Consider the following 22,181-nt stretch of genomic DNA (forward strand, 5'->3'; position numbering starts at 1 on the left):
ATTAATTATTGAATAACAATGGATTGTGGATGGATTTAGACTCTATTAAAAACCATGATTGAATAACACTCCCTTAGTAATTTTAAAATATAATTATGTTTTTTCTTATTTCAGTTATCTTTTTATATTTGTAATAGCATACTATGTAATATTTTACCAAGATAATGTTCATTATTTTAAAATGCCTACTTAAATACTAGTATAGAGATTAGAATACTTTTTACTGCCTTAAAAAATGAAAACAAACATATTGATTAACAAAAATTTATAACTTAGCCTTTTCTCCAAAAAAAAAAATTTATAACTCAACGAGAACTCAACTCCGTGAAGACATTGCTCATTGACGTTGTACCATCTTCGGATTGGGATTGACTCCCAATGAAAGCAGGAGCCTTAGGTGAAGGAATGGTGATAGTCTCACTACCAAGCCAAAGTATGACAGAGCTCATGGTTGGTCTCTTTGTTGCATTTTCTTGAACACACAACAAACCAATCTGGATCAATTTAATGATCTCGTTACTCGGATCCTTTACCAAGAAAGGATCAATTATAATCTCAGGCCTTCCTTCAATCCATCTCTTCCATGCCTGAACCAAAAAAAAAAAAAATGTTCTTACTTTCCACAGAGGTTTGAAGATTCAAAAGGAAGAACCAAGAAGAAAGAAACTTACGAAAGCTGCAAGTCCTTCTCCTTTGAAACTATTGTTTCTTTCACCACTTATCATTTCTAGAAGCATAACACCGAAGCTATAAACGTCAGATTTAGCTGAGATTTGCCCGTGGTTCAGGTATTCAGGAGCCATATATCCACTGCATATATGAACCTAATAATGTTAATTGCTGGTGATAGCATATTTACTTGTCTTCAAAGTTGATTGATATATTCTTACCGGGTTCCAGCTATTCTTTTTGTTTCAGCTCGAGTCTCATCAGTGTCAAACAACCTTGCGGTCCCAAAGTCTGCAACTTTAGGGTTCATCTCTGCATCTAAAAGGATGTTGCTAGCCTTCAAGTCTCGGTGAATAATCTTCAGCTGAGAATCTTCATGGAGATAAACAAGACCTCGAGCAACGCCTTCTATAATTTTGAATCTCACCTCCCATGTAAGAAGCGAACTCTTCTCTTCATCTGCATAATTCAAATACACATTTTTACTGACAAGATTTTCTAAGACTATAAAAAAAAACAGGTCTTTCGAAGCCTCACCGAAGATAAAGTGATCAAGACTTGAGTTGGGGACAAACTCGTAGACAAGAACCTGTTCGTCTCCTTCATTACAGAACCCAAGAAGCTTAACAAGATTCCTATGTTGGAGTCTTGTCAATAGTGAAACTTCATTCTTAAACTCTGCATCTCCTTGTCCTGAACCTTTTGTTAATCTCTTCACCGCTATCTCTTGACCGGTTGGTAATGTCCCCTGAAACCGGTTCTCAATATCAAATATATTATTTATGATCAAGATTGATCAGGAACTCTTAATTAGGAAGAAAAAAGGTTATTACTACCTTATGAACCGTGCCAAATCCACCTTGGCCAAGCTTATTTTCAGTCGAGAAGTCATTGGTTGCCATCAAGATTATATCAAGATCAAACCGTAGGATAAATTGACCATCTGACTCAGAGTACTCTGCCCTACCAACTGAAAAAAGTACTATTTACACCATAAGGCTGACTGAAACAAGAAACAAGGCACATACACTTACCATTGATTCCGTTGTTTGATTTTCTCTTCCGAGCATAGAGTTTGATGAGACCAATAAACACCAAAAGATTAATGAAAGTAGGCACAGTTATCGCGATAATTCCACCATACCTAATGCTTCCTCCTGCAAATTATTAACACTTTTTGTTTCTGATCCCTCTATCATTCTACAAACTGTGATGATGCTCTTACTTATTTGTTTGTTATACCTTTCTTGTCTTTTATAGAACTTCCCGTTGCGGGTGGCTGAGCCTGAGCCTGGTTTCGAGGAGGCGCAGGGACTCTTGTTACATTTTCAAAAGCACCATCGAAAGAATATAGATCCCACCTGAAAACACAGCTCGGACGACTAACCTCGCCTCCTTGTCTTCCCCAAAACTGTTTTTGAAAATATGACACGCAGTTTTCCAAACATCTCTTGCACTCTAGGGAAGTTATGTCAGGCGTGCACTGCATCAGCATGTATACATTTGGAAATTCCGTGAACTCGGCTTCTACAACACCATAGTACTGAAGTAGCGAGGAAGTTTCAGCTTCCGTGGCAGCATGGACAGTCCGATTAACCGTTGCTTCCCACTGTTTACTGAAAAGGGCCATGTCCTTGGATGGTTCGATACTAAGTGGACTTGGGTGTATGACAACAGGTCGAAGCTCGAGGCTCTAGAAAGTTGAGTGGTTTGAGGAACGTACAAGACAAGAAACATGGTCTACATCGTCATTGTCCCACCTGAACGAATCCATGCGATTTGGACAACTCGTTTGTATCTCTTGAGTCGCGCTTTGGACGCAACTGATACAAGATTGTTGCTCGTAGCCTCTTGCGCAGAAGACAAGAGCGTGAACTCTGTTGGGAATTTCGCCGAGTGAAGCATTGTAGAATCCATTATTGGCGACGACTTTATCAGCAAGAGTAGAGAAGAGATTGTCGCGGTTCTGAACGTAGCTGCTGTTAGCGTTGAAGAAGTTTCCGGCACACCCCACGGCGTTAACGGCTTCAAGGTTTTGAAGGACAAGAAGAAGAGAAGAAGTGAGGAAGATCATCAAAGCTGGGCATTTCCCCATTTTTTTACATTAATGATAACAACTTTCTTCTTTTCTTGTACTACTTCGTTATTTTAGATCTTTGTCATATATATACTCATATTTATGTAGGTGAAATGAGACAACGAGTATTGCTTGACTTCGTTTATTGGTCCTTTTTTGTTGTTCTGGTCAAAGAAATGTGATCGTTGGTCGTTGGCTGCTTGGGTATGGATTTAATAAGTTTTGCCAGGGTCAGCTGCAATGAAATATGAATATGAATTGCAGTGTAGAATGTTACTAAAAAATAATTAATTTTAGAAAAACTTTCGTCAATAGAAGGAAAACTTTATAACATGTCCTTAATTAATTATCAGTTATGTGGTTCATAATTAGATCAAAATTTAATAAAAGTCTAGCACTCATTTTTACCACAAAAAGAAAAGTCTAGCACTCTTCGATCTGCAGTGGAATTTAAATTTCATGGAACGAAAGAAAGAGATAGAAAAATAAAACAAATCCTTATTCCTCATAATTCATCCATATTTACTACGAAAACAAACAGACACATCTTTTAGTGTAGGCTATTGTTCTTCTCTGTTAATGTGCGCGCAATCATGCAGCTCAGTTAAATAATTATAATTTGGAGGATAGTGGGAAGAAACTTTTCCCCATAATATTGTTTTTGGTAAGACATTTCAACTTAAATTTTTTTTCTACAACTGGACATTTCATTTTAGTATATGACGTGGGAAATGGGTACAAATTGGCTAAGAAAATAGTAATTTGATTTGTCATATAGTTAAATTAAAGTACTTTAATTTGCCTTTCAGTTAAAGAACACATTTTCTTAAGTTGTATGTGATTATACATCATTATCATTTACAAAAAAGTTATAATAATTATCAACTACCCAGATCTTAGTTGATTACTCATTCTCAAAAGTACCCCATATCCACTCCGTTCCAGGGCTAACTGTTATCAGTTCATATATAACATTATTTCAAAGGAAGCAGCAGATTTTAAAAGGATGTAAATATTTATGACCTTTCAGCCAGGACAACGAAGTGTTTGCCATGTCATTTACGTCAAGCGAAATAGAGGGAAGAAAAGTCTTTTCCTTGCTCATTACGTCATTATAAAAAGTGAGGGCTTTTACAATAAAACGATATGATACTAGGAAAGCCTCTTCTTTTCTATATTCTTGTTTGATTTCGAAATAATTTTTACAAATTAAAATCTTAAATATAAATGCTAAAACAAAGGTAAAAAATAATCATACGTTAATTGTTTATATAGATAGAAAAATCCAGACTTCACATTACTTTCCTCTCTGGCGATGAAAAATTCTCTCCAAAACACAACCTATGGCAAGAACCTCGAACCTCTCTTGCCTTCTCTTGCTTTAAACGTTATGAAAGAAGACGTTTCTACAACGCATTGTCAGGTAGAATTTACGCTCTTGCTCTTGTTGGAAACACTAACGAAGTTCAATCTTGTTTTCGCTGCATCGATAAAGTAAGTAGGAAGCTCTTAACAATGCCAATGCAAAACAAAATCATATCGTTTGCAATTCTTATCGTTCTTGCTTCGTATTTAGTTTGGATCAAAGGCCAAAGGCGTAAACCCGTTGCATCCAGGTTCAATTCTACTGTTTTTGTAAGCTATGCCTATGCGCGTAGACTATTTGGTCACCTCGTAAATGAATTGTGGACATGGCCGACCCTGAATATTTATCGATTACAAGCCGGAAACAAATTTGGGCCGAGTTTTTAATAGTGTCGCCCACATTTCATCGAGTGATCAATTAGCAAATTGTCTTACAAAGTCTCTCCAACGGTCACGGTTCAGCATCATGCGTACCAAGATTAGTCTACACTACGAGCGTCTATCTTGAGAGGGTGTATTAAGATTCATAGAGATTACCGTAATAAATTGTAAATAAAATATCTATCAATTATAGTTACTAGCAAATATTCTATGTAGAGGGTTTTAGAAATTATCTATTTATAGTTGTAATACTCTTTTAAAACAGATACTCTCTTAAATACTCTCTTCAATATATTGATTAACACAAATTTATAACTCAACGAGAACTCAACTCAGTGAAGATATTGCTCATTGACATTGTACCATCTTCAGATTGGGATTGATTCCATGTGAAAGCAGGAGCCGTAGGTAAAGGAATGGTGATAGTCTCACTGCCAAGCCAAACTATTACAGAGCTCATGGTTGGTCTCTTTGTTGCATTCTCTTGAACACACAACAAACCAATATGGATCAATTTATTGATCTCGTTGCTCGGATTCTCCACCAAGAAAGGATCAATTATAATCTCAGACCTTCCTTCTCTCCATCTCTTCCATGCCTAAGCCAAAAAAGGGATATGTTCTTACTTTCTAATTGTTACAAAAGGAAGGATCAGGAAGACTATATATATATATATATATATATGTGAAGAAGTAACTTACGAAAGCTGCAAGTCCTTCTCCTTCGAAGCTATTGTTTCTTTGTCCACTTATCATCTCTAGAAGCATAACACCGAAGCTATAAACGTCAGATTTAGCTGAGATTTGCCCGCGATTCAGGTATTCAGGAGCCATATATCCACTGCATGTATGCAACCAATAGATGGTGAGCATATTTATGTGTATGGTTAATTAAGTTATATATTCTTACCGGGTTCCAGCAATTCGTCTTGTTTCAGCTCGAGTCTCATCAGTGTCAAACAACCTTGCTGTCCCAAAGTCTGCAACTTTAGGGTTCATCTCAGCGTCTAAAAGGATGTTGCTAGCCTTCAAGTCTCGGTGAATAATCTTCAGCTGAGAATCTTCATGGAGATAAACAAGACCTCGAGCAACGCCTTCTATAATTTTAAACCTCACCTCCCATGTAAGAAGCGAACGCTTCTCTTCATCTGCGGATTTCAAAGAAACTTTTTATTGCTAAGAGTTTCTAAAACGATTCAAAATGCAGCGTTCTTTCGAGGTCTCACCAAAGATAAAGTGATCAAGACTTGAGTTGGGGACAAACTCGTAGACAAGAATCTCTTCATCGCCTTCATTACAGAAACCAAGCAGCTTAACCAGATTCTTATGTTGGAGTCTTGTCAAGAGTGAAACCTCATTCTTAAACTCCATACCTCCTTCTTCTGAACCTCTTGTTAATCTCTTCACCGCTATCTCTATCCCGTTTAGTAATATCCCCTGAAACCGGTTCTCAAGATCTGTTACCCATCCAAGACCAAGATTGATCAAGAACTCATAATTAAGAGAAAAACAAAAGTTATTATTACCTTATAGACCGTACCAAATCCACCTTGGCCAAGCTTATTTTCAGACGAGAAGTCATTGGTTGCCATTAAGATCATATCAAGATCAAACCGTAACATAAATTGACCATCAGGATCAGAGTACTCTGCACTTCCAACTATATAATAAAGAAAAAGTAAATAAGTCTTATTCTCTATATCATCAGGTTGATTGATGCAAGAAACAAAGGTACACTCACCATTGATTCTTTTGTTTAATTTTCTCCTCCGAGCATTGACTTTGAAGAAACCAATAAATACCAAAAGATTGATGAAAGTAAAAACCACAATTATCGTATACCATATGCTTCTTCCTGAAAATTATTAACCAGTTTTAGTCTGAGAACCTCTTTATCATATACTTACAAATATTGGCAATGCCATAACTCATTTGTCTTACCTTTCTTGTCAGTTATAGAGCTCCCCATTTCTGGTGCATGCGGTCGAGGAGGCGCAGGAACTCTTGTGACATTATCAAACGCACCATGGAAAGTATATAGATCCCACCTGAAAAAACAGCTCGGAAAACTAGCCATGCCTCCTTGTCTTCCCCGATACTGTCTTCTATAGAACGTCACGCAATCTCCCAAACATCTCTTGCATTCTTCGGAAGTTATGTCGGGTGTGCATTGCATCAGCATGTAAACATTGGGAAACTCCGTGAACCCGGCTTCTACTGCACTATAGTACTTATGTACCGAGGAAGTATCAGCTTTTGTGGCAGCCTCCAGGGTCCGATTAACCGTTGCTTCCCACTCTTGCATGAAAAGGGTCATGTTTCTAGATGGGTCGATGCGATTTTCATGTGGCGATGTAGCATGAGGTCTAAGCTCGAGGTTTCCGAAAGTTGAACGGTTTGAGGAACGTACAAGACAAGAAACACTGTCTTCATTGTTATTTCCCCAAATGAAGGAATCCGTGCGGTTTAGACAAGTACTTTGTGTGAGCTGAGCCAAAGTTTCGACACAACTCAAACAATCTTGTCGCTTGTAGCCTCTTGCGCAGAGGACAATGGCGTTAACTCTGTTTGGGTTTTGGCCGAGTGAAGCGTAGTAGAATCCGCCGTTACTAACGACTTTATTAGCAAGATTCGAGAAGAGTTTGCGGCGATTCTGAGCGTAGCTGCCGTTGCCGTTGAAGGAGCTCCCGAAACACAAGTCGGCGTTAACAACTTCGAGGGTTTGAAGGAAAAGAAGGAGAGAAGAAGCTAGGAAGATCATCATAACAGGGCATTTCCCCATTTTTCTTTATCTATGATAACTTTTTTTTTTCTTTTTCTTTTCTTGTACTATTTCGTTATTGATTTAGAGCTTTGTTATATTTATATAGGTGAGAAGAGAAAACGAGCATGCTTGACTTCCAAAGACTCAGAAAATGTGCATTATTAGTTGTTATTATATTCTAGATGTGCTTAAAACCATCTCATACGGCGGTGATATAGTAGAAAATCTATAAATTAATATTCGATAAATTAATATTCAATAAATTAATAAATATTATAAATTAAAAAAATTTCATAGTTTTGAGTTGAGACAGTTCAAAATATAACACAATTCGATAAGATAATAAAATAATAACTTTAACAAAACTTTTATGTAAATATATGGTCTCATTAATATCATAAATTATAATTATTATAAACAAAATCTGATTTAAACATATACATGAGATAATCTACTAAAACACAAGTATAGTGATGCTTTTTATTCATTTTAAATTAAATTTTTTATAAATTCATATTAAATTTTAGAAAGAACTTTTTAAAAATTATACAATCTATTTAAAAATTAATAAAAAATAAGAAATATTTTTTTTTGAAATCTATAAATTAATAGCTCTATAAATTAATAAAATATCAAAATCCCAACATTATTAATTTATAGAGTTTTTACTTTATATTTCATGGTAGGGTCGTTGTTGCTTGACTTCCAAGAATGAGAGAATGGATGGTTGATACTTGATATCCAAAGATGGAAACCCAAAATTTCCAGAAATTTGGAAAACAAAAATCTAATTTGTACATGCTTCAAATTTCGAGAAGAAAAAAGTAACGAGAAAAAATCTGGTTTAATTTGATGTATTAATAACTACTACAATTTAATTAACAGCGCCAATAAAATTGTATTAAAATATTTTAGACACAAGGTTTTAGTAAAAAACAAACTTGATGGCCCTAAAATATAAATATTATCACAATTTGTTAGCCCTGAAAATTTGTAAAACTTTTGGTCTAATGGTGTAAGACACAGTGGTTTGATTAAATAATAAACAGATGTTTTTGTATTTTATCCAGTATTTAACGTCTAAAATCTGAAAGGTTTTGTGTATCGTTTAAATATTTAAAAGTTAATAAAACGTTGATTTTAGTCAAATATTTTTATGCCAGACTACAAATAGTCAACGTAGTCTTCCCCCTTGATTGATGAATGTTCAAAAAAAAAGTGTTTGGATTTCTTTTGTATCCAACGTTAAAAAAATCAAACTGCTGGATTCTGATTTCTTGGTTGAACCGTACCAAGTAAACGAGATACGTACGTGTTGAACTTAAAACCTTGAGGTAGCATATTTTTTAGATTTCATATGATGGTTATAAAATAGAGAAATTTATAAATATTTGTAAATCAATTTTTTAATATTAATTTATTATTTTATGAAAAATTATGAACATCCACGCCCATCAGTTCTACATGCAATATGTTGAATTTTTTTTATAAATTTATCTTCATTAATCTGAATAAATAATAATAAATCATACTTTTTAGGATGCAAACCCCAAATCTCTTAGTATTGAAATATTATAATATCATTGATCAACCATTGGGTAAAGAAAGATTCCACGTTCGTAAACTAATTTATAAAAGTTAAAAATTCTACAAGAGATTATATAAATGATATTTTTTAAAAATAATTCCTTAATGGTATTTTAAAAGTGGTATCATAGTAAAAATTATATGTTTAATATTTTTCCAATAATGAACACGATATTCATAAACAACATATTACATTGAAATGGTTTTTTAATAAGAATGAATTTGTTATAATTATTAATTTATGGAATCAACAAAAAAAAATATATTTACAAAATAGGTATTCTTTTGTTGAAATGTTAAAACGATATTATACTTAAATTTATATAATATCCTAAATTTGGAATTAATTTATTTTATATATATTTATAAATTTTAAAACAAACTGGATTAACAATAGAACAGTTTCCAAACAGATTTTTTTTAAAGTATGAGTGTTTGTATGCAATGATTGAAATATTGTATGCAGAGTTTCATTATGTATTTCTTTTAATACATAATTAATTTAATTTATATATCTCTATTTCTTAAAACATATTGGATTAACAGTAAAACAGTTTTCAAACAATTTTTTTTTTAAGTTGGAGTGTTTAAATGCAATGATAAAAATATTTTCTGCAGAGTTCAAATGTGTATCTCTTTTAATAGCATAAACTAGATTTTATCCTATGCATTCCCACATAAATTTTTTAAAATCAAAATTTATAATGTAATATATGTTTTCTTTATAGATATAATTTTTCTAATAAGTGACAAAAATTTATTTTTGTGTTTAGATATAATTTTTTAAAATTTTTTTCTAGTATTATTATGACCATGATCATAAAAACATAATTCTAACTCAGTTATTCTATTAATCAGAAAAATATTTTGGTTATAAAAATAATTATAACCCGTTCGTTCATATTACTATTATATATAATATAATATATATATATGTATAATATATATATATATAATTTTGAAATAATTTTTATCTTAATATCTTGCATATTTTGATAACTTAACCTGTATAAGATCACAAATATAAAACAAAAACCAACATAACCCACCTCATCAAAATACCATATAATACTAATATTTATCAGTTTTCAATATATAAAATTTTAGTCTGATTAAATATGACTTAAAAAATATATTAAAGTATTCGTTAATCATTTGTTATTCTAAAAATATTATTTAAATTTAAATGTTAAATTAAATCTGATATATATTTAAGAAAGTCTAAAGTAGTTTTAGTTAATATTTATTTTTCAGAATTAAATTAGTTAAAAATATTTAAATTTTAAATTAAATATAACCTATATTTAAAAAAATCTTTAGTTATCTAAATTATTATATATTTCGAAATTAAATTTCTATATAAAAGAAAATATATTTTTTTAAATAATATTGTAATAAATTAAGATATTAATTTTTAAAAAATATATATATTTACTTTAGGAGTGTTTGGAAGGAAGCACTAAAAAGTGCTTCTGTTTTAATAGAATAGATGTATTGAAAATATAACTTAGAAATGTAGTTAATTTACTGAAATCAGCTTTTCAACATTGTATAATTTTATTACCAAAAATTAATCCAGTTCAATTCTTCTGTCTAACATTTTTTTTCTTTTTCTTTTAGACCAGTAATTTCCGTGCAGTTTCTATATGAAATATTTTAAAATCATTTTGAAACCCCTAATAGTCTTCTGGTTTTATTGATTTCTTGGTCGTGTGGTCCATGGAGAGTACATAAACTCCAGTTTTCTTTTACCTGATCCAACACGTTACAAAATAACTAAGTGAACAGTCGTTAATCAAATGAATTCATTTGATTTTCATTAGTAATAAATTAAATGAAAATTAAATGAATAATTTAATAAATCGTGAACGCATTTGACTTTCAATAGTAATTAGTTATTTCATCCGTCAAATTAAACTTGATTTTCAATCAGTTTTTTCTTGTTTTCTTCTTCAAAATTTGACGACTCTTCAGCTCTTCTTTCTTCATTTCTTCTTAGTTTTCCAAAACAAAAATCCCTCTTCTCTCTTCTTTCTATTTATTTTCCATCTTCATCTTAGATTTACGTTAATAAACCTGATTCAATTCCAATTTAAGTTCTATTAAAATCTAAGTTTTATTGATATGGTGGGTGCTTCAAACATTCACTCTCAGTAGAAACAACATGTAGAGGATGAAAATAGATGTGCGCCATAGCTGATCTTGATGTTCTTGACCGTCTAATTTACTGCGAGCCACTCGCTGTTCATATCAGGTAAATTTTAATATTTTTTGAATACTGTATATTGGTTATTCTTCAAGTAATTTGCTTTGTTGGATTAAACTGTGTATTGATAAGATGATGATTGAAATTTTTTATATTTTTCTTCTTTTAATTTGAAAGCTACAAGTTGAGAAATTTTTTTAAGATTTCATTTGTGTTTATTCTTTGTAATTTGAAAGCTGCAAGTTGAGAGATTTTTGTAAGATTTTATTTGTGTTATCTCGAGTAATTACATTCGATTATCCGTTTTTGTCATGTTCCTTATTTACGATGGCTAATGGCTAATTGCACATAAAAAATGGTTATGTTATATATGTGGGAAAAGACGATTTTGAATTGGTTGATACAAAACATAATGAAATTGTCTTTTCTTACAGGTATAAAATAATCATTTTTATATGCAATTAGCCATTGTAAAGGAGGAACATGATGAAAATGGATGGTGGAAAGTGAAAGTAATTACATGAGAATAAATACAAATAAAAATTTATAAAAATTTCTCAATATGCAGCTTTTAAATTACAAGAAAAAGAATATGAAAAAATTTCTCTGTAAATTTTAGTAGCTCTAAACTATCTTTAAGATCCAATTACCCAGCCACAATTTTAACACTGAATCCTTAACATCTATGAAGATCTCAAGTTTTTGTAACACAAATGACTACTAATTACATGATCATGGTTAATTTCATTCATCATCTTATCAATCCACAATTTAATCCAACAAAACGAATTACTCTAAGTATCAACAATATGCAATATTTAAAAAACAACAAAAAGTATCTAAAAGATAGGAATGGTGAGTGGTTTGCAGCAAATTGGATAGTCAAAAACATGCATCTAATTTCATCTTCTACATATTGTCTCTTTTGTGAGTGAATGTTTGAAGCATTCACTATATCGATAAAGTTTAGATATAATGAAACTTAAATTAAAATTGAATCAGGTTTATTAACGCAAATCTAAGATAAAGATAGAAAATAAATAAAGAGAAGAGAGAAGAGAGGTTTTGTTTTGGAAAACTAAGAAAAATAAAGAGGGAAGAGCGAAGAATCATCGAATTTGGAGAAGAAAACAAAGAAAAATTGGTTGAAAATCAAGTTTAATTTGACGGATTAAATAATTTATTACTAATGAAAATCAAATGCGTTCACTGACTTACAACGGACGATGGTTTATTTAATTATTTATGTAGTTTACATATAAGTTATTACTAATGAAAATCAAATGCATTCATTTGATTAACGACGGTTCATTTAGTTATTTATATGAGACGATGTCGTTGTTTCCAATGTTTGAGTCTTGTGCAGACATTGCATGCACTTACGGACTAAATACCAAACAATTCAGCTTACATTAGTTTTCATTTTTCTCAAAAAAATCTTAATGATAACTAAAGTTCTTTACAGACCTTTTAATTAGATCTATGTTTCCATTACCATTTATTTTTCAATTTGTCTGATTTGGTAGCACCGTAGACTTCCAATCTTACACGTAATTGCTATATGTATGAAAATTTTAATCAGTTTCGACGAAACCATCTCATGGTTTTTTCTTTTGATTTGACTTCCATGGTCTTGTGATTATTTGACTCTATAGATGAATGATGAATCACGTAGGCCTTGACTCCATTCATATTCATTTGTCGTCTTCAATGGTGTTTAAAATTGGAAACGACGTCGGTTTATCTAATGTTGAAGTCACATAGAGGTACCAGTGAAGTGCGATGACGTGTTTCGACGTGTGGTTTAAGTTGTGATAGAGAAAAGTCTCTTCCTTTCACCTCACGTCACTAATAAAAGTCAGGGTTTCTAAAAAGGTATTTCTCACTGGTGAAAACGATATGACAGTAGAAAAGTCTATTATCTTCTCTATTCTTGTTTGATTTTCAAAGAACTTTTACAAATCAACTCTTCCTTATATAAAGCCAAACTAAATGTTTTTAATAACTAGATGTCCAATTTTTGGAATTTATAGATGGAAAATTCTGTTCTCTTTCACTTCCCTTGTTTTCTTCTGTTCCTTCTCTTAACCATCAATGGCGTTAACACTAAGCTCCTGTGCGGCGACGAAACATTCTCTCAAAACACAACTTATGGCGAAAGCCTCGACACTCTCTTGCCTTCTCTTGCCTCAAACGTTATCGCACAACGCGGTTTTTATAACGCTTCGCTAGGTGGAGTTTATGCTCTTGCCCTTTGTCGTAAAGACTACTTGGTTCAAGATTGTCGTCGTTGCGTGGAAAGAACAAGCAGGAATCTTTTGATACAGTGCCAAGGCAAAACAGAAGCATATCACTGGGATTCCGAAGAAGATGCAAACGTTTCTTGTCTAGTACGGTACTCAAATCTCCCTACATTTGGCAAACTAAAGCTTGATCCACTCGAGAATACTCCTCACACGAGTCTTCCCTCTTCGAATCTGACCCGTTTCACCGAAGAGTTTAGTGCGATGGCTGATCGAACAATCGAGGTTGCATCCACGGCTGATGAGTCTTCAGCATTGAAGTACTATGGAGTCTCAAGTGCCGAGTTTACCGATTTTCAAGATATTTATATGTTGATGCAATGCACACCTGATTTATCTTCTAGTGACTGTAAATATTGTCTGAGAGAGAATGTTAGGTATAATCTAGAACAATACTGGGGAAGAACCGGAAGCACGATTGCGCGTCCTAGTTGCTATTTCCGGTGGGATTTATACCCTTTTGTAGGAGCATTCGATAATCTAATGAGAGTTTCTGCGCCTCCTCGACCTCCTCCTGTAGATGCTCATATCAAGAAAGGTGCTAAAATTGATAATATGTTTTGCTGAAGTGTTTAATCGACTTCATTTCCATAAATCTTGATTGACTTTTTGGGGGAGTTTTCAGGAAGAAATTTTCAACCGTGGAGCGTTGTGGTTATTGTCCTTCCTACGGTCATTAATATTTTCGTGTTTGTTGCTTTCGTACTTGCTTATCGCCAGATGCGGAGGAGGATTTATGCTAGACTCAACAGTGAGTGAAGTTTTAGGGTTTTTGAGTAACCGTTTGAAAAGTTTTTGAGTTTGTTTTGAAGTGAAAAGATTTCATATATGTGCAGAAAATTCTGATTCTGATGGTCAATCTATGTTAAGATTTGATCTTGGCATGATCTTAATCGCAACAGATGAGTTCTCACCGGAAAATAAACTTGGACAAGGTGGATTTGGATCTGTCTATAAGGTAACCACTTAAAAATAAAAACTTGTAAATATCTTATCAAAATCTTGATGTGGGCCGGTCAATGATCTTATACCGGTTTCAGGGGATTTTACCAAGCGGACAAGAGATAGCTGTAAAGAGATTAGCTGGAGGTTCAGGACAAGGAGATTTGGAGTTTAAGAATGAGGTCTTACTCTTGACAAGACTCCAGCATAGGAATCTAGTTAAGCTTCTTGGATTCTGTAATGAAGGAGATGAAGAGATTCTTGTTTACGAGCATGTCCCTAATTCAAGTCTTGATCACTTTATCTTCGGTAAGCCTTCGTAAAAGAACCGATATAATCTATATTCCGTTATAATACTATTATCAGATTCAGACTAGAGACAAAAACGTTCTTTGCGAAAATCTGTAGATGAAGACAAACGTTGGGTTCTTACGTGGGATTTGAGGTACAGAATCATAGAAGGAGTTGCAAGAGGACTTCTTTATCTACACGAAGATTCGCAACTGAGGATTATTCATAGAGACTTGAAGGCGAGTAATATTCTCTTAGATGCTGAGATGAACCCTAAAGTTGCAGACTTTGGGATGGCGAGGTTGTTTAATATGGATGAGACTCGAGGAGAGACAAGCAGAGTAGTTGGAACCTAGTAAGTATGCTCTGTTTCAGACATAAATGCTCTGTTCTAGACTTGGAAATGCTCAATTTTTAGACTTGGCTGCTCTGTTTTAGACATGGATGCTATTCTTTTTTGCTATTAAAAATGCTTTGATCAGCATTACCATTAATGTGCTTTTGGTTCTTGCAGCGGATATATGGCTCCGGAGTATGTGAGACATGGGCAATTCTCAGCTAAATCTGATGTTTACAGCTTCGGCGTTATGCTTTTGGAGATGATATGTGGTGAAAGAAACAAGAACTTTGAAGCAGAAGGACTTCCAGCTTTTGTAAGCTTCTTGATAATATTTTGATTTTTGTTTATCCTCTCAATTTTTGTAAACAAAAGTATAAAAACAAAAATTCTTTTTATTCAGGCATGGAAGAGATGGGTTGAAGGACAGCCTGAGAGTATAATCGATCCTTACTTAAGTGAACATCCAATAAATGAGATCATAAAGTTGATTCAGATTGGTTTGTTGTGTGTTCAAGAAAATGCAGCAAAGAGACCAACTATGAACTCTGTCTTAGTTTGGCTTGCAAGAGACGGTAGTTTGACAATACCTAAACCTACAGAAGCTGCTTTCGTCACTGTCCCTCTCTCGGTGAAACTTGCAACTAGATCCTCGAATAAGTCTAAAGACAAAGGTTCTGCGTTTTCAGTGGACGAGGTTTCTATCACTGTCTTGTATCCTCGGTAAATATTATAGGAGACAGCTTAACCTCATATGCATTCAGTAAAGAAACTTTAGTTTTGGATAGCGTGAGATGGAAGAAAGTTCTTGTGAACTGTTTGAGGTGGATATTGACAGAATTCGGTTTAGTTTTATTTCAGATCAGTTCGATTTTGTTTTTAATTTAGTAAATAATTATTTTTAATTCATTTAATATATCAATTATAGTTATCTTATGTATATCTTAATAGAAAATAATGTATTTAAAAATTGGATTACACTTTGACCAAAAAAAAAAAAATTGGATTACACGTACTGTATTTGGGTTAGTTTTTTTTGTGTGAAAATTTTAGTACCAATCGGTTTATATTAGATTCCAATTCTGTTATTTTAGTTCAGCAGTTTGATGATTCAATTCGTTAAAATTATTAAACCATCACTGATACAACAAGCCGATTGTAATGCACCAAGTCTAATCCTTGTGTTAGGGTTCCTAACCAATAGATTATTAGTATAAATATTCATGAGACTTTTGATTGTAACATTTGAAAGTGCCGCAAAGCAACTCAAGTATTTCATATCTGATATCTTATGAATTATGATAATGCTCTCAAATCGTTTAGCTCTTAGTGTTCCTGAATTAACATTCCTTTTTCCTTATGTTCTTGAACAATAAATCTCTTCATGAGCTATATCATTTTTTTATTTCTGTTATCCATCTCATTAAGCTCTTTTAGAGCAGTCCTTGCTTTGGATTATCTCACCTCCTTCAGCTTAACTTATGCTCAAAATTCTCGTTGAAGTTTCTATCAAAAGGTAAATATCTTTGTAATTACAAGTAAAATGAATTAGCTGGTACAAATAAATCAAAGAAAGAATGAATTTCCAACGTAATTTTCATGCTTGTATATTAAATGGTGCACGAAATATAAAAACAAGAGTGTTGTTGGAGTGTTGTTGGTTTGCCTAACCATGAAGCAGCAGTCACATCCATGGCGCCGTGAAGCGGCCACATCCTGTAGAAAACTTCAAAACTCGGAACTCTGCATTGATAGCCGAAAAATTCCATAAAAAACTTTGAAAGTTGCAACTAGAAACACTTTAAACCTCTTAGACTTTTATACTAGTATAAACCTTTAGCTTAAAACTTTTAACATTAAGTTCCCTCAGCTTAGATCCGAATAATATGCGCCGTATGAAATTGTTAATCTCGAAGAGAGTAAAACCGTTAAAAAATTCAAATTTATCTGTTATTTGCTTAAAATTCTGCACACATCTGCTAATCATTCACATTTCACAATGACCCGGTTAATAGCCTGGAACATTAGCTGGTCAGGGTTTCTATATAGACCAGCATGATTGTAAGCCAGAAACGAGAAAACCCAACCCTAACGTTTTCTCCCAAGGGTAATTTTTTTTAACCGGTCTTTGATAAACTTGTGTACTGAACGATGTCGTTAAGAAGTAGCATCTGAAATTGCCGCAGAAAAGGAAGTAGCATCCAAAATCCCAATTCCTGAGGGAGATTGGTTTCGGAGATACTTTAGACTTTGTTAATTAGTAAAGCAAATAAATAGGAAGCATAAAAATCGGACATGTTTTACAATTATTTTATGTTTAAAAATAAATTAGTGAACTTTTCACTGCCTGATTTATTTTTTTATTTGATTGTTTGAAAATCTAATAGTAGTTTGGATTCATTTGTTTTTTATTCTCTCTTGTTGAGTATATTTGTTTGTTAGATTTTTGTTTGTTAGATTTTCTTGCATTTTAAAAGTTTGAAGACATGATTGTGAAAACAGTGTGGAAGATAATAGATAAAAACATATAGTATCCAACTAATTTAGTTTAAATAGTTTTGAGATCTTTTGCGTACTGATCTATGTATTTTAGACATAATTTTTTGAAATACCGTACGAAATTATTCGATTTTGATCATTGTTTTATGTATTTTAGACATAGTTTTTTAACTACTGTACGAACTTATTCGAATAAAAAGTAGAGGTTAAACAATTTAAAAATGTGTGAGAGAATTAGAAGAAAGTACTATATATTTATACTAAAATATTTGAAGTCAAAAACCTTAATCTAGACATGCATCACAAATACCGTCATTCCATTCGACTATTTATTGATTTTTTTTTGTAAGATTTTTACTAAATTTTGGTTTTATAAAATTTTAGAAACGGTTTGATTGACAATGGAATGAAGCATTAAACCACAATAATTTAGAGCGGTTTGTTTTAAGTTATTTTAACACATCATCAGATAACAACCAATAAAAAATTTACATGTAATTAAAAATAAGGTTAAAAGGGGTTTTTACACCTGAAACTCATTCTGGAGATGACACGTAAACAAAACATTCTGAAACTCGCTGTGGAACCAACACCTAAGAAAATCACTATAAAAATAAGCTACATTCCATTAGTTAGAGATGATTTTTTTTTAACGATTTTTTTTTGTTAGATTATTTTTAAAATTTTGGTTTTCTAAAATTTTAAAAACAGTTTGATTTGACAATAAAATTAAACATTAAACCATAATAATTTAGACCGGTTTGTTTTAAGTTTTTTTACACGTCATCAGATAAGAACCAATTAAAAAATAATATGTAACTGAAAAATAGGGTTAAACGATCTTTTTGCAGCCGAAACTGATTCTGGAGTTGACACGTAAGCGAAAGACGGTGAAATAAGTATATAGATAAATTACTTATTTATAACATAATCCTAATCAAGTTACTAAATAAAATAAAAATAGAAAATTTAAATTTATCTTGATTTTTGTAAAGATTTAAAATTATCGTAAGAATAATTTTTTAAATAATTATGATATAATTTTCCATTTATATTTAGAAAATTAAACAATAGAATAGAAAAATATTAACATAACGTTGGTTTAGTTTCAGGTAGTAAAGATCAAAAGATGCTCGGACGGCTTTTGTTAATTTTCAGCTCAATGCAAGTTGCATATGCGATATCAATACTATTTACAACAAACGTCGCAACGATTTTTGAAGAAAAGAGCCAAAAGTTGTCTGAAAATTGAAGGTGAAGACAAGATTAGTGCGTTGCCTGATGATTTGCTCGTGCATATATTGTCGTTTGTCCCAACGAAACATGCAATGGCGACTATGATTTTGTCAAAACGATGGCGGTATATATGGACGATGTTGCCAAATCTCACGTATCTGGACAAATATACTCACATTGGCGGTTTATTTGTCAAAAGTGATCAACAAAAACAACCTATATGGCGGTATATCGATGAGTCATTACAACTACACAAGGCACCTGTGTTGGAAACATTGGTGATAGGAATCGGTCCTCAATGTCCATGTCCGGTTGATCTTGATGTTTATGTGGAAAGGTGGATTGCGACTGCGGTTGATCGTAAAGTGCGCCAGCTAGGGATCAAGCTCATGTGGTCTGCGGGGCCTGCTAGCGTGTGTAAGAGCCTTTACACATGTGATACGCTTGTCTTGCTATCTCTTTGCGACAAGATTCTCGTTGATGTTCCTTCCTCGGCTTGCCTCCCATCCCTCAAAACTCTGAACCTTATCTCTGTGGTGTATAAAGATGAAGATTCTCTTGTTAGGCTTTTATGGAGTTGTTCTAGCATATTTGACCGTGAAACGATATCACCATGACAACGTTACAAAGTTCCATATAAAAGTCCCATCTTTGGAGATCTTAATATATGAGAATAAGAAATTAGGAGTACACCACGAAGGTATTAAAGGATCTTTGGTTATAGATTGCCCGGCTTTAAAGATGATCTACTGGAAGGATTTTTCGAGAGATTCTTGCGTTTTTGAGAACAAGCTCCGTCTTGAGAAAGCAATGTTCTACGGTTTTTGTTACCTTGATTGATGAAAAGTTTAAGAGATCTCTTTCCTCAGTCATGTATCTCGAACTAGGCTTGAGCGTTGCAACGGTATGTATGTAGTGCTCTTTCAACCTCACTCTTTTTCTTGTTATTCGTTATGATTATATTTCTAGCGTCTACTTATGTGTTGTTGCGTTCATTATAGGTTACATGGTGTAACACTTTTAACTTCTCTCATCTTATGGAGTGTACGATTGGTCTTTTGTATGAGTTAGACTGGTTGGAATCACTAATGGGGTTCCTTCAGAATTCTCCTAATCTGAAGAATCTTTACATCGACCAGGTTTGTAGTTTCTCTCATGACAGTTTGATCGATGGATTAGATAAAAGCAGTGTGTTTATTGTACCCTTTTGTTGTTGCTACACAGAAATTCATTAGACTTGCGGAGGATTTCTCACTTTCATGGAACGAACCGGGTTCTGTTCCCGGATGTTTATCAACCCATCTTGAAATCTTTGAGTGGGAAGGATATATAGGAAGAAGGGAGGAAAAAGAAGCCATAAGATACATATTTGCCAACGCTAAGTGTTTAAAGAGAGCTGGAATTTCCGTGGAACCAGCCTGCAAGCTTAAAGATAAAGAGAAGATGATGAGAGAGTTAGAATCTATGTCCAGGGTTTCGACATCATCCCAACTACTCTTTACCACTCAAGTCAGATATCTGAGGAATCTGAGCATTGAAAATGATCGATATGAATGACTAATCCATATCTTTGATCATATGTGCCATTAGTCAAGCTATTATTTTATAACTATTTTCGTTGATTATTTGAATCCAAGATATATTAAATAAATTAGATTTTTGATTAACTACATTTTACTCTACTTTGACATAAATGTGTTTCTCTACTAGTTCATGTTAGAATATGCTTCTATTTTCCTGGTGGTGGTACACGTTCATGTTTGCATGGTCATCTTATGCTTGTGATGTCATATTATGCCTGTGATGTCATCTTAATTATATCATAAATCATCTTAATCCCTAGTAGTTGTGACAAATAAATCAAAGAATGAATGAATTTATCTATACAAATCAATGGAATTTATCTCTATATATAAAACCTAGAAAAGCTTGCTTGCGAATTCATTGGCCTTAACCTGAGAGAGTTTCGATTTCTTCGCGAGATCTCTCAGCTCGGACAAGCTTCTCCCTAGCTTCAACGCAACCCTTGTCTCAAACACTTGTCCGTTCTCTCTCTTCTCTGTCGAATTCATCGTTTCTTCTAACAAAGAGAAGAATCCAGCAGAGTTTCTGTACATCTCGAACACCATTCCCACTTGACCACCATGCTCTAAAGTGTTCACAATCGCAGCCAAAGACGCACAAGTCATCGCCACAATCCCAGCTAAACCGGAATCTTGACCGATAAAAACAGAACTCACTGCAGAAACTCCGGTTAAAACTGGTCCAGAGATGGCTAAGAACCGGTTTAACTTCAATGCCACGTTACCTAATTTCTCATACTCTTCTGCGTCTCTGCTCTTAACCACACGACCCACTTCTCTCATCTCCATCTCCAGCTCTTGACTCCACCCGTTTGTAAGACCGGATTTAGGGTTTCTCTGTTTGTTTTCAGGCCACCAAGTCGCTGGTTTAAACTCTTCCGGAAATTTCTCCAGCATTGTTCCGATTAGAGGGAGAGGGTAAGCTTTGTCTAGAGACAACACTCTCTGTATCGCTTCCTTCACATCTTCTTGGTTGATTTCCTCGTTTTCTCTTAGAAACTTCTCGATTTCGATTCTCAGCTTCTTGAACAGCCTCGTCGCGTTCCTCTGTTCTTCAGCGAGCTGCGACGGTTGAATCTTGCTCATCAAGGCAGCGATACCTGTGGCAGAAGTTAGCAAAACCGTTGAAGCTATCTTCACGGCCGTTACAGAATCTCCACCGTGACCGTTAACCGAAGCTATTCCGGCCATTAAAGCGGCGGTGAGAGTGATCATGTTGACGGAATTGAGCAATAGAGAGTTCCAATTGTTGCGTTGATCTCCGATGTTCTTGTGCATCTCAATCCTATCCATAACTTCTTCAAGAACCACATTGAGGCGTGCCCTTTGGATAGAATCAGAGTCTCTCCTCTGTTTCAGCGAAAGAGGTAGACTTTCTATGAACCCATCTAATTCAAAGCTCGGTTCTTTAACCGATAAAGTCTGTTTCTTTATCGGTATTTTCGGAACTGAGACGTTAAATTTCGGCAACTTCGGAATGGAGACTCCGGCTTTAGGTCTAGAGCAAGAAGAAGAAGACGAAAGAACTAATCTTGAAGCCTGCAACGAAGCCATTGATGTATACAAGAAAAGAAATAGTAATTTGATTTCTCCTTTGACTCGGTTTAAATCGGTTCTTTATTGGTTTGGTTACGTTGGTTTCTTAACCTCTCTATGAAGTTTTGTGATTGTGTTTGATGAAGTAGATGAAGATGATGAATGAAGAGAAATGCTGCTAGCTGTATTTATGGGTTTTTGATGATAGGCAGAAAAGCATAGAACAAGAATAGAAAATTAAAGGAATTGAATTGACCAAAGAGAGAATAAGAATTGAATTTTGACCAAAGACCAATAATTCTCAGGCTTTGATTGTTTCTCTTGTGGCGGTTTTGGTCTAAACCGAAAGCCTCCCAATTTTACCCGCCATCCTCGTAGAACGAGTCTTTAACCCTCTTAAACCGAA

At 33.6% G+C, this 22,181-nt stretch overlaps 4 protein-coding genes and 1 pseudogene across 7 annotated transcripts; 2 read left to right on the forward strand and 3 right to left on the reverse strand.

The window, feature by feature from the left end:
* Positions 1-290: 290 nt before the first annotated feature.
* LOC18014460 (putative cysteine-rich receptor-like protein kinase 39) lies at positions 291-2,787 on the reverse strand. The gene is given in 7 exon segments (XM_024154427.1): positions 291-587; positions 672-810; positions 891-1,128; positions 1,207-1,417; positions 1,506-1,697; positions 1,699-1,826; positions 1,912-2,787. Coding segments are annotated over 7 exon segments (1,578 nt in total). The 5' UTR covers positions 2,300-2,787; the 3' UTR covers positions 291-305.
* Positions 2,788-4,697: 1,910 nt separating this feature from the next.
* LOC18014461 (cysteine-rich receptor-like protein kinase 40) lies at positions 4,698-7,289 on the reverse strand. 3 transcript variants are annotated; one of them, XM_024154044.1, is made up of 8 exons: positions 6,433-7,289; positions 6,233-6,346; positions 6,018-6,151; positions 5,865-5,928; positions 5,718-5,780; positions 5,402-5,639; positions 5,194-5,332; positions 4,698-5,090 (listed from the first exon to the last, which is right to left on the reverse strand). In XM_024154044.1, the coding sequence occupies exons 1-8, from the start codon at positions 7,271-7,273 to the stop codon at positions 4,809-4,811; spliced, it is 1,875 nt and encodes a 624-aa protein (XP_024009812.1). In that variant the 5' UTR covers positions 7,274-7,289; the 3' UTR covers positions 4,698-4,808. The 3 variants fall into 3 exon arrangements, with proteins under 3 accessions (XP_024009812.1, XP_006396687.1, XP_024009811.1); XM_006396624.2 differs by having other exon boundaries at positions 5,718-5,928; XM_024154043.1 differs by having other exon boundaries at positions 5,718-5,928; positions 6,018-6,346.
* A 3,630-nt stretch (positions 7,290-10,919) lies between these two features.
* LOC18014686 (cysteine-rich receptor-like protein kinase 36) lies at positions 10,920-15,776 on the forward strand. Of its 2 annotated transcripts, none has more exons than XM_024154045.1 (8): positions 10,920-11,096; positions 12,704-13,889; positions 13,977-14,102; positions 14,188-14,309; positions 14,392-14,602; positions 14,702-14,939; positions 15,099-15,237; positions 15,325-15,776. In XM_024154045.1, the coding sequence occupies exons 2-8, from the start codon at positions 13,082-13,084 to the stop codon at positions 15,646-15,648; spliced, it is 1,968 nt and encodes a 655-aa protein (XP_024009813.1). In that variant the 5' UTR covers positions 10,920-11,096; positions 12,704-13,081; the 3' UTR covers positions 15,649-15,776. The 2 variants fall into 2 exon arrangements, with proteins under 2 accessions (XP_024009813.1, XP_006396688.1); XM_006396625.2 differs by lacking the exon at positions 10,920-11,096 and having other exon boundaries at positions 12,120-12,923; positions 13,082-13,889.
* Positions 15,777-18,549: 2,773 nt separating this feature from the next.
* On the forward strand, positions 18,550-19,989 carry LOC18014687 (annotated as a pseudogene).
* A 586-nt stretch (positions 19,990-20,575) lies between these two features.
* LOC18014609 (probable F-box protein At4g22030) lies at positions 20,576-21,825 on the reverse strand. Its single transcript, XM_006396627.2, has one exon. The coding sequence runs from the start codon at positions 21,791-21,793 to the stop codon at positions 20,576-20,578; it is 1,218 nt and encodes a 405-aa protein (XP_006396690.1). The 5' UTR covers positions 21,794-21,825.
* Positions 21,826-22,181: the final 356 nt, after the last annotated feature.

Source organism: Eutrema salsugineum, unplaced genomic scaffold (assembly GCF_000478725.1).
Source record: "Eutrema salsugineum unplaced genomic scaffold, Eutsalg1_0 scaffold_3, whole genome shotgun sequence".
Taxonomy (NCBI): domain Eukaryota; kingdom Viridiplantae; phylum Streptophyta; class Magnoliopsida; order Brassicales; family Brassicaceae; genus Eutrema; species Eutrema salsugineum.